At 50.2% G+C, this 17,881-nt stretch overlaps 1 protein-coding gene across 1 annotated transcript in view; it reads right to left on the bottom strand.

Moving 5' to 3' along the window:
- Window positions 1-4,764: 4,764 nt before the first annotated feature.
- The window catches only part of RASGEF1C (RasGEF domain family member 1C), a 39,797-nt gene continuing 26,680 nt past the window's right edge, over window positions 4,765-17,881 (bottom strand). Inside the window, exons 10-13 of the mRNA XM_030297139.1 lie at window positions 14,787-14,882; window positions 12,827-12,950; window positions 5,933-6,005; window positions 4,765-5,457 (exon numbers count right to left, since the gene is read on the bottom strand). Coding sequence (XP_030152999.1) covers window positions 5,433-5,457; window positions 5,933-6,005; window positions 12,827-12,950; window positions 14,787-14,882 — 318 coding nt within the window. The 3' untranslated portion in view covers window positions 4,765-5,432. The remainder of the gene's footprint in view (window positions 5,458-5,932; window positions 6,006-12,826; window positions 12,951-14,786; window positions 14,883-17,881) is intronic.

The raw sequence follows: 17,881 nt of genomic DNA, 5'->3' as shown, positions 1-17,881 counted from the left end.
GTGCTAATCTTGGATTTTTTCCTTAGGATTAGTTACAGAAGTAGAATTACTGAGTTAAAAGGTATCTTTCTAAGAGATCTTTCTAAAACTGACCAAGTTCCACCTTGTAGTAGTTGGGGTATCCAGAAAAATCAAAGGAGAGATAGGTAGTTAGATAGATAGATGGTATATAGAAAGATAGATGATAAATGACAAATAGATGGACAGGTAGATTTATTATAAAGAATTAGCTCACACGGGGAGCCTGGGTGCCTCAGTTGGTTGGGCATCCGACTCTTGATTTTATTTCAGGTCATGATCTCATGGTTTGTGGGATCGAGCCCTGCGCCCAGGCACGGAGCCTGCTTGGGATTCTCTCTCTCCCTCTCTCTGCCCCTTTCCCGCTCTTGTGTGCACTTATGTGTGCGCGCTCTCTCTATATATAAATACATAAACATTTAAAGAAAAGAATTAGCTTGCATGGTTTTGGAGGCTGAGAAGCCCCAAGATCTGCTGTGTGCAAGCTGGACACCCAGGAGAGCCAATGATGTAAATTCAATCCAAATGCAGAAGACAGGCAAAGAGCAAATTTTCCCCTCCTCCATCTTTTGTTTTCTTCTGGCCTCCAGCTGACTGGATGAGGCCCGCCCACATTGGGGAGGGCAATCTATATTACTCGGTCTACGGATTCCAATGTGAATCTCATCCAGAAACACCCTCAGGTACACACCCAGAATAATGTTTGACCAGATACCTGGGCACCTTATGGCCTAGTCAAGTTGACATATCAAATTGACCATGACATGGCTCCCTTAAATTCTTCAATGCCCACCCCGCTCCCTTGCTCCCAGAGCCTGCAGTATAAACTTCAATCTCCTGGTCTGCCTTGTGGGGGTCTTTCACTGTCTGGCCTCTGCTGGCTTTTCCTGCCATTGCTCTCCACCCCTGATGTGCTGGATTTCTGCTCCCCACTCTTTGCTGAACTGTTCTCTTAGTGGTCCCATTGGTCAATAGTGAGGGTTCTGGCTCATGCCTCAGGTCTGTTCATTTCCAGTTAATCTTCCCACCTCTCTGGTCTTGCCTGCAGGCCCAGGGTTGGATGCCAAAGGAAGATGTTGTTAGGCGCCCTGCTCAGCCATGGGCAAGGACACAGTTTTGGCTGAGAGGTATTTTGTGCATATGTCAGGGTCTTCCTGAAGCATCTGTCTCCTGGCCCAGAGCCCCACGGCTCCCACCTGGGTCCTGGGGAGTGAAAATGGGGTCATTTTCACTGAAGATGCTATGCCGCAGGATGTGAGCCTCACAGCATGCATATTGGTGACAACGGGCCGCATAATGGGGAAGGAGGTCTGAAGTCTTCTATTGCTGGGCATTATGCGTGACTTTGCCCAGTACAGGGCCCATGGAGGGGTGTGCGCAGTAAGGTAGGTGGAGGCAGCGGGAGGTTTTGCCTTGCACATGTATGAGATACTCCAGGTCACTCCTGAAACCCCAAGGGCACCAGGGGGCCTATACTGTCCATAAAAGGAAGAGGCAGGAGTGGAAGAAAGACATTTGTCACTCTGTCTGTGCTTGCAGCAAGCCTAGGCTGCTAGTTGGAGCTCCTCCGCCCCATCGGGAGCTGAGCTCTGGAGGCTGATGGACTCCGGTAAGCCCAGGCCTCATCCCTGTGAGCCGATCGTCCTTGGGCAGAGTCTCTGTCACTTGCCAAATGGGATGGTGAAAGCACCCACCTGGGGGGTTTGTTAGGCTGTGTGTAAAGAGCCAGGCTTGGGGCTTGGCACTTTGACAGAAGCATTTGAGTTTCTGGGTGAAATGAAGCTTCCAACTGAGGCACTCCCTGGCTGTGGTTCTTGACTGAGTTACTTGGCTTCTTGCTCCCTTGGCCCATCAGTGGGTGTGCCAGCACTGAGAGTTAGAGACTGGGGCATTGCTTGGGGGTACCCATTCTTTAAGAACCTCACGTGAGCCCTGCAGTGTGTGGGGAGGCCCGGGGTGGGGGGTGCAATGGCCTGAGGTCTGTTGGCTGCTTGAGAAGTTCAAAGGACCAGGGGCCGTGCTGGTAGCCCAGGAAGGGAACAGGGGGTTTTCTGTGGGTTCCTCTGGGACAGCTTTGGCCACGCCTTTGAGAACCACTCTGGGGTCATATCTTGGGGTCCTTCCCTGGAGGGCTGCTGGGTGGGATAACTAGGCTTCTGCAGAAGCCTGTCTGTGGCTAAGTTACTGGAATAAGTTGCTGGTCATGATGGAGACGCCCTCACCTCAGGAAGTGTGGGGGGTTGGGGATAGTGGGATGCATCTTCAGTGATACAGCGATGTGGGGTCAGGGTTTTCAGCTCTCCCATGGATCCCCTGTGATTGATTCTGAATCTCAGCCAGGCCCAGGGGCCTCTGAAGCAAACCCCAGTCAGGGATATCTTCTTGTCCTACCCCACTTTGCCCTCTCTGGAGGGCTCTGGGAAAAAGCACTAGAAAGAGACCATGGCTGTACCCTCTCCTTGGCCTCCTGGGCACCATGGGGCTGTTGGCTGCTGGCTGCCCCAAGGCCCAGATGCCTGCCTTGTGGACGAGCTGGACAGCTTCAAACCCTAGGCTGCATGTTGGGGGCCCGTGTCACCCACCTGGCACTGCGCCAAGCCTCACGGCCATCAGTCTTGGGTGCCACCTATGATGCTGACCCTCGATTCACAGGTGGAGGCCCCACCCTTCAGAGCCCCTGTGGGCCATCTAACCCAACTGTAAGGACTGAGGCCAGGTCGGCAGGAGGACAGAAAGGGTCTCTATGGGGAAGGGCCATGAGTCCTGGAGGCGGCAAAAGAACCATCTGGGAGGCTGTAAGCAAGGCGCCATCCCTCTTGGGGTTCTGAGGTTGCACCTGGAGAAGGGCCACCACAATCCTCACCTTGGGGGCTGCCAGGCAGGTCTCTCAGAGAAAGCCTCCTCCTCGCTGCACTGGGGCCTGGACCCAGCAGGTTCAAGGGCCTATTGGATGAACCTGAGATACAAACACACTTGGCCTGAGCCTCCTCGGGCCCTGCGTTTTCTGTGGGGCTGATCATGGACTTTCTCCTTCTCACCTGCCCAGCATGGGGTGAGCCCCAGCCTCTCCCTGCCATCCTCCCAACACCCACTCTGCACTGAGCCACTGAGGGGCTGGTGGAAGCAGGCATGAAGACAGAGCTGCGTGTCAGGAATCCCTCCCCAGAGGCTGCATTCTGACTAGATTGACAAGGTGGGGAACAGCATGCACAAGGTCACAGAAAACAGGAAACGGAGTGTTTTTTGCCTTGGGACCACAAGCCTGGGGGCAGAAGGGTCAGCCCACCCTCTACCTGCACCGACAAGCTTGATTTACCTCCTGTCTAACTGCTGGAGTTGCAACTGTGGTGCTGTTCCGCTTTCTCCAATGTCCTTTCCTCATGTTCCCTGCAGCCTGGTAGGGGAGAGGCTGCTGCCATTTCTGAACAGGAGAGAGCAAGGACTGAGCTGGGCCTTGGCTATGGGGAGGCATGGGTGTGGGGAGGCATTTGGGCGCCTGGCTTTGGAGAAGAAGCTGGAACCCTGGGCCCCGAGGCTTCTCCCAAAGCTTGGCATTCTGGGGTTTCCTCACAGGTCCCTGCACCAAGTCACTCAGGAACCAGGAGATGGAGCTGGGTGACTGGCAAGGGCTGGGGTCCAGAGTGTTCTGTCTCCCCGTGGCTGGGGTAGGACACAACCTTCTCGGGTGGGCACTGGACCCTGAACAGGCCTCCCTGAGCTTCATGGGCACCAGCCCTGGACCTGCCATCATGTGTCTCAGAGGCCACTAACTCCTGTGATGCTTGCTTCCTGCCTCTGATACAGGACTCAGTGTGATCAGAAGGCAGTGACGGTCCCTGCTGATGTCTGCATGTCCTGTCTAATGTTGCCCAAGAGATACCAGGGAGCGAGAGAGTGAGGGAGCGAGGTGCTTCTAGCCAGGGCTCCTTGAGGCCCCATCAGGGGCTGGATGTGGCATGAGGCAGGGCGGCAGCCTGAGCCTGGCTGCTGGCTGAAGCCCATCCCTGCTCTGTTCCCTGCACTACTTGCCCTCTCTGGGGTCTCGGATGAAAAGGGGGTGTGCTGGGCTGGGCAAAGAGCAGATCCTGCCCAACCCTAATGTTCTCATGCCTTCTGTGGCCTTGCTGACATCCGGGGTTTGCTGGGCAGAATTCCCCAGAGAGGAGGCACTTGGAAATGTTGTGGCATTGTCTCTGCCTGTCCCTCTCAGATGGGACCCAAGTCCATGCCACCAGGACAGCCAGGTCTGAGACTGAGCAGGGCCTGAGACTGGCCAGGGTGGGTCAGTGAACCCTAACACACACCCCCCTCTGCCCAGCAGACCCTGACTGGGTGAAAGATACACATCATACTCCCTGACTTCCTGGCTGGGTGACCTGGTCACATGCCAGGTGGGGGCTCAGCAGCTCCATGGCCCATCTGCTTCCTGGCACAGAAACGTGACTCAGTGTATGAGGGTCTGGGGCGGGGGGGTGGGGTGGGGGCGCGGGTAATGGGAGGAGTCTCGTGGTAGGTTCATCAACCCCATCTCACCCCCACCCTCCAGCCCTCATAAAAGAAGTGTCTGGTCACATGTAGGGCTGTTGGGTGTCCATTCACCAGGCCCTGTCAGTGCAACATGGGGTCTACAGAGTGGAAATGGCCACCGCATCCCCAGGCCCAAGCTGGGAAACTGCCCTTCATCCTGCCAGAAGTTTATGCCAGACCCACAAGTGAAAAGCACAGTGTAGACGTGGATATGCAGGGTGTATGAACATGTTTATACCAACTCTAGAGTTTACAATGTACTGTACATGTTGTCATTTTTGTGACTCAAATCTGTCCCATGACCTGTGTCACAGTTGTCACCGGAAAGCTATCCCCTGATACCAGCAGGATCCAGAAAGGGAGTGAATTGGGCTGCAGAAACCAGCCCATCTTGGGGCCAGGGGAGGGGGACAGGGTAGGGTCCATCAGCAGAATGGCAGGGGCCAGCGGCGTGGTGCCTGCTGGAGATGTAGAGGCTCCCAGGCCACCTGGTGACAGACTGGGGGTCAGCCCCTGTGGCACTCATCACCCAATGAGAGCGACACTGCAGTCACCCGGCCCTCTGGGGGTCGTGCCGTGTCCTTGCCGAGGTCACAGTAATGTGACCCCCACCATCCTGAAGGCAGGGCCCCTGAGGCACGTGCCACCCACATGTCAGGAGGCCCCTGGGCCTGCCGGGGCCGAAGTTCCACAAAAGGTGGAGGAAGGTCTCCTGTGCCGTGTGGTCGCTGGGGCGGGCGCCAGGCCGTAGGGTCACGGTTTGCAAAGCAGGGAAGCACCAACACCTCCACTTTCTGCTGGGCCGGCTGAGGCAGGGCTGCGGAAGGCTTCTGCTGACTTCCTCCCCTCCTCCTCCTCCACCTCCTCCTCCTCCTGCTCAGCGCTTCTCACGTCTTCCCCAAAATAGAAGATCTGCAGATTTAAACATGCCCAGGGTGGTGATTATACTTCCCTCCAGCCAGTCCCCTGCAAGGCAGGTGACTCCCACCCCAGAGGGGCTCTGTACAACCCTCTTGGCTTAGTCCTCAGAGCCCACTGCTGCAGGCTTGGTCTGACCTCCACTGGGCCGTGTTAATAGGCTGAACGAGCAGGAGGTGGTGTCTCACTTTCTGGCATAAGAATATGGACTGGGGTTTCCTGGACCAGGACACACATCCTGACGGCCTGCAGGGCCAGCCTCTGGCCATGGCGGTGGGGGTGGGGGTGGGTTGCAATCCTAACCTCCCTCCCACCCAGTGATGAGTCCCACCCCCACCCCTAAGAGCCTGGCCTGTCCTGCCCCCTCCCCATGGACCTGGGTATCCACGAAGCCCCTCGGCCCTGGCCTGGCCCCAAGCACCCACCTTCTCCCCCATGCCAGTCTTTACTCCCGTCTTCACAGACTCACCTTAGAGATTTCCACCTCTCTTTTTCTGTTTGGTTCTCTGGGCTCTCACTTTCATAAGAAGCCAAATAAAGACCTGGTCAGAAAACGAGGTAAAATCACAGTTATGGCCTATGATAATAGCCTGCCCTATACCCAGAGTCTGACCTGCTTTTTATTCTTAAATTAAACCTGTTGGGAGGTACACATGCAGTTGTATGTGCTAATTAATACAGAGAGGTCGGTGTACCCTTTCCCTAGTTTCTCCCAGTGGTAACCATTTGCAAAACTATAGCACAGGACCACCACCAGCATGTTGACAGTTTGCAGAACACCCTCATCACCACCAGAATCCCTCACGCTGCCCTTTTAAGGCCCACCTGCTTCCCTTTCTTAATCCCTGGCCACCACTAATAGGTTCTCCATGTCCAGATTTTTGTCATTTCAAGAATGTGATATAGGGACACCTGGGTGGCTCAGTCAGTTAAGCGTCCAACTCTGGATTTCCACTCAGGTCACGATCTTGTGGTTTGTGAGATCAAGCCCCATGTGGGGCGCTATGCTGACAGCACAGAGCCTGCTTGGGATTCTCTCTCCCTCTCTCCCTCTCTCTGCCCTTCTCTCACTCTTGTTGTCTCTGTGTCTCTCAAAATAAATACATAATTTTAAAAGAAGAATGTGATATAAATCAAATCAGTATGTAACATATGGGATGGTCTCTTTTCACTCCGAGTGATTCTCCGCGTTTCATCCAAGCTGTAGTATGAATCAATACTTAATTCCTTTTTCTTGCTGAAGACTATTCCGTGGCATGGATATACCACAGTGTGTTTAGCCACTCACCCACTGAAGGACATCTGCATTGCTTCCAGTGTTTCTCTAGAACTATTTATGCTGCTGTAATTATTGGAGTGCGGGTTTTTTGTGTGAACATGAGTATTCGTTTCTCTGGGATAAATAAATGCCCGAGAGCACATTTACTGAGTCAGACAGTCGGTGCAAATTTAGTTTTATAAGAAACTCTTTGTCTAGTTCTACATCCTGAATATTTCCTGTTACTTTTATTCTTCCTAAAAGCTATACAGTTTTACATTTTACATTCGAGTCTGTGATTCATTCTGAGTTAATTTTTCATAAAAGGTGTAAGGATGAGGTCAAAGTTCATTTTTTGGCTTATGGATGCTCAGATGCCCCTGTTCCATTTGTTGCAAGGGCTCACTTTCCTCCGCTGAATTGCTTTTACTCCATTCTCAAAAATCCCTGGGCACAGTGGGGTGTCTGGGTGGCTCAGTCAGTGGAGCGTCTGACTTTGGCTTGGGTCACGATCTTGTGGTTCGTGAGTTGCAGCCCTGCATCTGGCTTGCTGCTGTCAGCTCAGAGACCGCTTTGGATCTTCTGTCCCTCTTGCTCTCTACCCCTCCCCATGCACATGCTCTCTCTCTTAAAATTGAATAAACATTTAAAAAAAGTCACTGGGCATTTGTGTGGGTCTATTCTTGGGTTCTCTATTCTCTCCCATTGATCCACGTATCTGTCTTACCAATACCACACTGTCTTGATTACTGTAGCTGTATAATATCAGCTTTAATATTGGGTAGAGTAATCCCTCCCATTTTATTCTTCTTTTTCAAAATTGTTTCAGCTATTCTAGTTTCTATGGCTTCCCATATACATTTCATTTAAAAAATTTTTTAAAAATATTTATTTTTGAGAGAGAGACAAAGTGTGAGTGGAGGAGGAGCAGAGAGAGAGGGAAACAGAATCCAAAGCAGGCTCCAGGCTCTGAGCGGTGAGCACAGAGCCCAACATGGGGCTCGAACTCATGAACCATGAGATCATGACCTGAGCTAACGTTGGATGCTCAACTGACTGAGCCACCCAGGCTCACCCCATATACAATTATCTTAGAATAATTGTATCTTTGTCTGCAAAAAAAAAACCACTGTCTTTTGATGGGAAAATCCTGGATTTTGATAGGAAATGCATTAAATCCATACTTAAATTTGGGGAGAATTGGTATCATTGCTATGCTGAGTCTTCCAATTCATGCATGTCATGTCCCTCCATTTATTTAGACCTTCTCTGATTTCTTTCATTAGCATCGTGTAGATTTTGGCACGCAAATCTTGGATATGTTTTGTTAGATTTATACCTAAGTATTTAATGTTTTTGAGCGATTATATTGAATGATGGTATTGTATTTTTAATTTCAGTGTCCACATATTCATTGTTAGCACGCAGAAATATGATAGGTTTTTGTGTCTTTATCTTGTATTCTGCAACTTGTGCTGAACCCACTTAGTTCTGGGAGTTTTGGAGATTCTTTGGGATTTTTTACATTTTTTAATAAATAAGGACAGTGTTAATTCATCCTTTCTGATCTGTCTTTATTTTCTTTTCTTGCGTTATTGCATGAACTAGATCTCCATTACTATCTTGAACAAAAGTGGTGAGAGTATATATCCTTGCCTTATTACTGATCTTAGTGAGAAAGCAGTGTTTCACCATTAAAAATGATGTTAGTGGAAAGGTTTTTGTAGGTGCAGTTTATCAGATTGATAAATTCCCCTCGATTCTTATTTTTCTGAGAGATTTTCCCATGCATGGGTGTAGAAATCTGTCAAATGAATTTTCTGTATCAGTTGATATAATCAAGTCATTTTTCTCTGTTAGTCTGTTAATATGGTAGATGACACTGATTGATTTTCAAATATTGAATAGTATTGTATCTCTGGAATAAACTCACTTGGTCATGATATCTAACTATTTTTCAATATTGCCAAATTCTATTTGCTAATATTTTGTTAAGGACTTTTTGCATCTATATTCACAAGGGATCTTAGTCTTTACTTTCTTTATTTTACTACCTTTATCTGGTTTTGGTGTCAGGGTAATACTGGCTTCGTAAAATGAACTGGGAAGTTCCGTCCTCTTCTATTTTTTTTATGTTTATTTATTTTTGGGAGAGAGAGAGAGAGAGAGAGAGAGACAGAGTGTGAGCAGGCAAGGGGTAGAGAGAGGGAGACACGGAATCCGAAGCAGGCTCCAGGCTCCAAACTGTCAGCACAGAGCCCAACACAGGGCTCGAACCCATGCACTATGAGATCATGACCTGAACTGAAGTTGGATGCTTAACTGACTGAGCCACCCAGGTGCCCTGTCCTCTTCTATTTTTTGAAAACGATTGTGTAGAATCCATATTAAGTCTTCCTTAAATGTTTAATAGAATTCTCTAGTGTAACTGTCTGAGCCTAGAGATTTCATTTTTGGGATGTTTTAAAATTACAAATGCAATTTCCTTAATGGTTATAGGGCTATTCAAATGATCTATTTTGTGTTGAGTTTGTGGCAGTTTATGCTATTTAAGGAATTGGTCCATTTCATCTAACTGGCCAAATTAATGGGTCTAGAGTTGTTCACAGTATTTTCTTATTAGCCTTTCAATGATGACAGAGGCTATAGTGACATCTTTCATTTCATTCTAGATATTAGCATTTTCTGTCTTCTCTTTTTCTTTAAGAGGTTCTTTGCTGGAGAATGGCAAGTTACAGTTCTTTTCAAAGGACCAACTTCCTGTGGGTTACTTGAACAGTTTTTAGAATTCCATTTTGATTTATGTACAGTAAATTCCTGAAGGATATTTTCACTGGATATAGAATTCTGGGTTGGCAGCTATTTTCTTTCAGCACGTGAAAAATATGCTACTGCTCTGGCCACCATGATTTCTGATGAGTACTCTAGTCATCCAAATTGTTTTGCCCTCATAGGTAAAGTGTCATTTCTTTCTCAGTGTTTTCAAAATTTGTGTCTTTTTATTTGGTGCTCAGAAATGTGACTATGATGTATCTTGGTATGGGTTTCTTTGGGTTGATCCTTTTTGGGATTCACTTGGCTTCTTGAATCTGTAGGTTTCTATCTTTTCCAAATCTGGGAACTTTCCAGCCATTACTTCTTGGATTATTTTTTCAACCCTGTCCATTTTGTCCCCTTCCTTCCCAGACTCTGATGACAAGAGTGTTAGATCTTTTGTTATAGTCCCACAGGTCCCTGACACTCTGTTGTTCAGATTGTTTAATTTCTATTGTTCCATCTTCCAGCTCATCGATTCTTTGCTTTGTCTTCTCCATTCTGCTGTTGAGACCATCTACTCAGTTTTTTATTTTAGTTATTGTATTTTTCAATTCTATAATTTCTACTTGGCTCCCTTTTATATCTTCTGTTTCTTTGCTGATACTTTCTATACTGTCACCTGTTTCAGAGAGCCTCAAGGCTGGCTGTATTCCTAGGCAGGTCTTGCCAGAGGAAGCCTGGAGCTGAGTGCTGGGCAGGATTCTGTCAGAGGCTGTGACTAACCCAGTTGGGGCTCAATACAGCTTAGGTCCCTTCTCTTGCTTTCTCCAGTTATTATTATTATTATTGGTTTTTTTTGGTGGGGGGAAGGAGAGGATGAAACAAGGGTCACTGGAAGGAGCTCCTTTCTTTTTTGATTTGTTTTTTAAAGTTTATGTATTTATTTTCAGAGAGAGAGAGATAAATAGAGAGACAGAGTGAGAGTGAGCAAGAGAGAGAGAGAGACAGAGTGCAAGTGGGGGAAGGCAAGAGAGAGGGAAAGAGAGAGAGAGAGAGAGGGAGAATCCTAAGCAGGCTCCATGCTGTCAGTGCAGAGCCCAACACGGGGCTCAATCCCATGAACTGTGAGATCGTTACCTGAGCTGAAATCCAGAGTTGGATGCTTAACTGACTGAATCACCCAGGTGCCTTGGAAGGTGCTCCTTTCTAAGGGCACTTCAGAAGGGCTAAGTTTTTTTGCTGTATGTTCATGGCTGAATCACTGTCTCACACACAGCAGGTTCTCTAGAGATACCATTGGCTGAAGGAGTGAATGAAATGCCCTTCTCTTGGGACACTTGGGTGGCTTAGTCGGTTAAGCGTCCAACTCTTGATTTCAGCTCAGGTCGTGATCTCACAGTTATGAGATGGAGCCCCACAATGGGCTTTACACTGGGCATGGAGCCTACTTAAGATTCTCTCTCCCTCTGCCCCTCCCCTGTTCATGCTCTCTCTCAAAAAAAAAAAAAAAAAGAGAAAGAGAGAGAGAAGAGAAATGCCCTTCTCTCACTCCTCTCCCTGCCCCCAGGCTCTCCCACCCCTTTCTTAATATGCTTTTGACACATTACTGCACAAGTTCTATTGGTTAATGACAACAGTTATCACAGTAACTAGTAGGTTAAATAGTGGTCCCCAGAGATATCCAGATCCTACTCCCCGGGACATGTGAATATGTTAGCTTCCGTGGCCAAAAGGGACTCAGCAGATGAGATTAAGTTAAGGATATGGAGATGGGGGGATTATCCTGGATTATCCAGCAGGGCCCTAAATGACACTGCAAGTGTCCTTCTAAGAGCGAGACAGAGGAGACTTGACCACAAGAGAGAAGATGATGTGATGGTGGAAGCAGAGGTTCAAATGATGTGCTTTGAAGATGGAGGAAGGGGGTCATGTGCCAAGGAATATGGGTGGCCACTAGAAGTCATAACAGGCCAGGGAACAGTCTTTCCCTCAGAGCCTCCAGAAATAACCAGCTCTGTTGACACCATGATTTCAGCCCAGTGGAACTGACTTTGGAGTCTAAGAGAATAAATCAATGTTGCTTTGAGCCACTAAGCTAGATGCAGCAGGTGAGGCTTAGAGAGGGTGAGGCACCTGCCTAGAGTCACACAGCTTGCTGGGGTGGGAACAGCCCAGGCTGGCTTATCCATCAGGCTGCTGAACTTCTTATTGCAGGTAGGGATTGCTGTTTCAGGTGAACACTCCCCTCCCCCTAACCCACCCCCAAAAGTTAATGGTTCCAAAACATAACATATAAAATGGCAAACTTGAAAGTATTAACAATTAAAAGCAAAATCATTAAAAACTCCTTTCTCCTAAGTTTTTGTTTTTGGCAGAACATGTTCTCCCAGGCACGGGTGTGGGTCCCTTTATAAAATGCTTGCTGTGGAGACACCTGGGTGGCTCAGTTGGTTAAGCATCTGACTTCAGCTCAGGTCATGATCTTGTGGTTTGTGGGTTCAAGCTCCGCATTGGGCTCTGTACTGACAGCTCAGAGCCTGGAACCTACTTTGGATTCTCTACCTCTCTCTCTCTCTGCCCCTCCCCTGCTCGTGCTCTGTCTCTCTATCTCTCAAAAATAAATAAACATTACAAAATTTTTTTTAAATGCTTGTTGTGCTCAGTGGGGACCTCCTGGGGTAGGTTGAGGGTCTTGGATCCAGGAAGCAGCTGACCATGGGGCCACATTGCCTCCCCTGAGATGATCAACTCAGGACCAAATGGCCACTTGCTTCCAGCACTTTCTCTTCCTGGAGTATGCTTGCTTAGAAAATTCACAGCAAATTTGTCACATTTGATAAATGATCAGATGGGAATGCTGATTTACTGGAGGGCACAGACATTAATGGCACTCTGGAGAAAAGATGCCTCAGCACACACACACACACACACACACACACACAGGCATGCACGCACTCACACAAACATGCACACACCCCCAGCTGTGGAAAGACCCATGGGGAGCCCAGGGCTCTGCCCTCCCTATGTGAGCACAGGGAGGGTAGTTCTCACCATCTTGCTTATTTTACCAATGAAGGAAGTGGGTGGGACCGATGGTTTCAATTTATGATGCCCAGCAGCAGCCATACTGTGTCCAAGGGGAAGCCTGGCCCTGGGGACCCTGCAGGTCCCCAGCCTGCAGCTCCTCAGGCCCTGACTGGTGCTCAGCCTTCTCTGCTCCCTTTCACATCCAGCAAACATGGGCGTGATGCGTCCTGCTCGCAGCAGGGGCCCCATATGGAGATGTGACTAGGAGACCACCCCAGAGTCCCAGAGCTGGGGGTGACAGAGGCTATAGGGTCACCTTACCATCCTCGCTGAAGATAGGGGCGGTGTGCAGGTAGTGGGTGATGCTGGGGTCTTGCTCAAAGGGACATTCCACTTGTTTCCACGTGATGAACTCTCCAACCTGCTTGGCCAGCTCCAGAAATTTCTGCCAGGGTCATTGAAACACAAATGAGAGCCCCTTACCCCGCCTCCACCCCCCAGTGCCTGGAGGTCACCTGTGAGAGCGGGCCAGTCTCACTCATCTGTCCCTGGGGGCCCACTCCTGGGCAGGGCAAGGCAGAGCACTGGGCAGTAAATGACAGACCCCCCATTAGGAAACCTGGGTGTTCGCCACATCTCTTCATTCCCTCTGTGGAATCTGGGGAGAGAGAGCATCTAGGGCCAGGTCATCGGCAGGCAGCACATCCAGCGAGAGGCGAGTATTACTCTAGTTTCATTCTTTTTCATGATTATCCCTGCGTTTGTTTATCTAGAGAATGATCCAAATAAATTTAAATAAATGTATTTAAGGAAGATTTAAGTGGATCCACTTAAAGCAGAATTTTATTTAAGTAAAATTTAAATACATTTATTTAAATTAAAAAAACATCTGTGCTGACTTAAAGAAGGCTTTTAAATGAACTGCCAGCATGAAGTCATGACCGGGTGGGAACGACCCTCTATGGCATCTTTCATCAGTCCTGGTGGCTGGCTCCAGCCCCCACTGCCCCTGCCCCAAATCTGGGGCCTCAGAAGCACTTTACAGTCTTGCCTTTCCTCCCTTGGTCTCAGGTCTGAGGACCAGTTTAAGAAGAGTGCAATACAGGGCTTTCCACAGCTGGTATGTGTGGGGTCTTCTGGAAAGTGTGATCTTGGGCTCCCGGACCCCTCTGTTAATTTAACCCAAGGCCAGCCTCCTCCATGTCACTTCCAGTCCGGACTGTCCTGGGGATGGGGCACCCAGGCTCCCTGCTGGACTGGACTTCTCCCTGCTACACAGGTTCTCAGGGCTAACCAGGCCTGCAGGCAGCACAGGAAAGTCTGCCGGGGAGTCTGTGTGAAGCCCCAGAGCAGAGGCAGCTCCAGGCCAGAGGGCCCAGGTGTTGGGTGGGGGACCCACCAGCAGGGGATGCTGTCCCTATAGAGCCCTTGGTGGGCTCTGTGCCAAAGCCCTGTTTTAGAGAGGGAGAGACTGGGGCTCAGATAGCTCAGGGGCCAGCCCAGGACTGACTGTCCCTTGGTGTTGGAGGCTGGGTGGGGCCAGCACGAGTGTGGGCCAGCCTTCCTAGGGAGAAGAGTCTCCTCCTTCCTGCAGATTCGGGGGTTGTCACTGCTGCATGGCTGGCTTTGTCTGTCTGACTCAGTGACCACTTGCTGTCACTGCCCAGGGCTCTCAGGTCTCCTGGGCCTCAGCTCCCACCATGCCTAGCCCACCAGCCACTCCAAGATATGTGTGCTGGGTGGTCCCATGTGTGTGTGGGGAGGGTCAGCCTGCCTTTGCTTCTAAGGAGCTCAGGGACTGGAGAGCTGTGACCAAGGAATGCCCAGTCCACTGAGTATGGCCTGGGCCACCCTCTGTCTGGGAAGTCAAGGGGAGCTTCCTGGAGGAGGGGGACACTTGAGCTGATGGCAGTGAGTGTCTGCAGAGGGAGTAGAAATCTTTCCTTCTCTGCCCACACTGCTTGCCCACCTCCTCCTGTGCTCAGGGAGGCCTTCCCTGACACATGCCCTGTGCCCTGTGCGGGTCACAGCACCTCACCCATTGTCACTGTGGGTCCGTGGGGCTTTCTCACAGCCTTGTGCTCTTCAAGGGCTGAAAATGAGTCTGCCTCACCTGTGGCGGGCAGTGGGGGATCAGTGCCTGCATGAGCCTCAGTCTCCTGTGGAAGGGGTGGGGTGGGGAGACCCTGATAATCCCGCCGTGATGTCTTGTGAACCGTGCCCCATTCGTCTGGTGCCCCTGCCCTGGGGGCTTTGATTGTCAGGGGCCCCTGGACTCTACCTCAAAGTTGACATGTCCATTGGGGAGGCGGTTGGCACAGCCCTCGTTCAGGAAGTAGATGTCTTTGATGAGCAGGCTGAAGAAGGGAATGACGATCTGGAAGAGAGAGGGTGCAGGTCAGCCCTCGGTCGGCAGGAAGCACAGGCCCCTTTACCCTAGCACCAGACTCTTTCTCCCCAGGCCCCATCAGACTCCAGTGCTGACTGAGCGCCTACTGTATACGCCCCCCCCCCACCGCTTCCCCGTGTTGGGGCTGAATGAAAGATGCATGGTCCTCATGCCCTTTGAACATTTCTTCCACTCTCCGCTGGGAGAGGCTGGTGGCAGTTCCCCTCGACCCTCCACCATCCAGGGATCTGCAGACCACCTGGTTCAAGTGTGCCAGGAGGACTTCAGGTGCATGCGGAGCCCACCATGAGATATGTATGGAAAGTGAGTCACCTGTTGTGAAATTCTGCAGCCTACGTTTTAAAATATATATTTCATGATTTGTCATTTTATGCCTTTCTTGATGCCTGAAGGAACAGACTTTGGAGCCCGGCCTGAGTAGGGCAGGGGTCTCTGCGTATCACTGCCTGGATGTCTCATTTCTCCCTCCCTGCTCTGCACATGCCAACTCCTGGCCCCTAGGGAAGGGACACCCACTGCTGACAGCTCTGGCGACCCGAGGGGAGCTGGCTGGGTGCACACTGCTGCGGTGGGTTGGACTGTGTCCCCCCAAAAGATATATTTGAGTCCTAAACCCTGGTGCCTGTGAATGGGACCTAATTTGGAGATAGTCTTTGCAGATGGAATCGAGTTAAGAGGAGGTCATACCGGATAGAATGACCTCTCCTCCAGTGACTGACGTCCTTGTGAAAAGAGGGAAATTTGGACACACACAGGAAGGAGAGCCATGTGAAGACAGAGGCAGAGATGGGAGTGATCTGGCCACTGGCCAAGGAACACCCAGGGCCATCAGAAGCTGGGAAAGGCAAAGAAGAATGCCCCCTTTGGAGGGAGCACGGCCCAGACTACCTTGATTTTGGCATCTGGCCTCTAGAATGGGGAGACAATACATTTCTGTTGTTCTTTTCTTTTTATAATTTTTTAATGTTTATAAATTTATATATAACATTTATAAATGTTTATGTTTTTGAGAAAGAGAGACAGACCGTGAGTGGGGAAGGTACAGAGACAGACGGAGACAGAATCCAAAGCAGGCTCCAGGCTCTGAGGTGTCAGTATAGAGCCCAACGCGGGGCTGGAACTCATGAGCCGTGAGATCCTGACCTGAACCGAAGTTGGACACCCAACCAACTAAGCCATGCAGGTGCCCCTGTTCTTTTTTCATTTTTAACTAGGCTTCACACCCAGTGCGGAGCCCAACACAAGGGCTTGAACTCATGACCCCAAAATCAAGACCTGAACTGAGATCAAGTCAGATGCTTAACCAACTGCGCCACCCAGGCGCCCCAACATTTCTGTTGTTCTAAGCCAGTTCCCAGGGAACTAACACACCTGCTGTGCCCTCAGGCTCCAGAGCTGTGCTGCCAGTCCGGCCAGGAGCGGCCTTCAGCCCATCACCCTTGGGACCAGGCGCCAGGACCTGACATTTCTGGCTAACCCCTTATCTAAGTTGATAAAGGCTTTGAGATCAGGACCTGGGTATGACCACTCTGCACAGTACAGATGCATGGATGGCTCAGTGGGTCAAGGAAGATGGGAAACTGAGGCCCACACAGTGGCAGGGCCTGGCCCAAGGTCACCCAAGTGAGTGAATGCTGAGGCTGGGACAGAGCCAGATTTAGCAGGGAGATGAATTGCCTGGTTTGTCCAGGGCTGAGGGGTTACATGAGATACAGTTTCAGTGCTAAAAGTGGAGCCATCCCAGGGAAACTGGGACAAACTGGTCACCTTAGATTTATGTCAACTCCTCAGACATTTGCTCAGGTCTTCACTGTGTTAGGTGCTGGGGCTTGGAGAAGAGTGAGGGTGTGTCAGACACATCCAGTGTAGTGGAGCTTTTTCCCTGAAGTCTTTGCTACCTATAGGCTGGGTTTAATTCCCATTTGGGCCCCTAAAGAGCCCTCCACTCATGCCCTTGTCACAGGGGCATTGGTGGCCGGCCTGAGTGCTCCGTTGTGCCAAGCTATACATGCATGGGGATCGAGTTTCATCTTAGCAAGTTCCGAGATGCAGGGTTCTATTACCCTAACTTACAGACAAGGAAGTCAAGACCCTGAGAGGTTAAGCAACTCATACAAGCTCACACAGCAGTAAGTAGCAGAGGAAGGACTAGCCCCTGTCCTGCTTGCTTTTTCACTGTGCCAGGAGGGAGAGCAGTCTCTGTGCATCTCCCTACGCCCACCACAGTGCTGAGCCCCAGGCCCAGGGGTGGGGCATGATGGCTGTGTTGGGTTGTAATGTGCCTGAAATGTTCCAGGACAGGGAGGGGATTAAGGGCAGTGGTCCTCGGGGACTCAATGCAGGCTTCCTAGAGGGTGGACATTGGAACTGGTCCTCAAAGAGGCAGCATTTTCTGAGAACTTCTCACCATTTCTGCCTGCCCACATGGGCTCAGGCTACCATCCTATCAGGCTTTAGCATCCTGGCCAGTCTTCCTGCCCCCATGGGTTGACTGCAACCCACTGATGTTGTTTTCTGGAGCTAAGTGGTGGCAATAGGGGGTCAGCCAAAGAATCCTGTGTGGAGTGGGCCCCATCACAGAGATGGGGAGAAAGAGGGGCAGATAGGAACTAGCTATAGATAAGAAGAAAGCATAGAATGTCATGACCACTGAGACCTCCTGGCCTCAAAATTTCAGCTGTAGCAGTGAGGAACTGCGAGAGCATCAGCAAATATCCTTCCTTCCTTCCTTCCTTCCTTCCTTCCTTCCTTCTATCTGTCCCTCCATCCATCCAACCATTCATCCATCCATCTTCCAGTCTCCTATCCATTTATGAAGCACCTTCTGTGGGCCCAGCCGATGATCCATATCTCTTTGGACGTTAGAGGAGAATGCAGCAAAATGAAAGGCACAGCTCTGTAAATCACCCACCTCGAGCCCCCGTACCCCAGAGCTGGAAGGGGGCTCAGAGTGCAGGAACGGGACA

This window comes from Lynx canadensis, chromosome A1 (genome assembly GCF_007474595.2).
Source record: "Lynx canadensis isolate LIC74 chromosome A1, mLynCan4.pri.v2, whole genome shotgun sequence".
Lineage (NCBI taxonomy): Eukaryota > Metazoa > Chordata > Mammalia > Carnivora > Felidae > Lynx > Lynx canadensis.
Note: the sequence above shows the minus strand (reverse complement) of the source record. Positions and strands in the feature narration are given on the sequence as shown.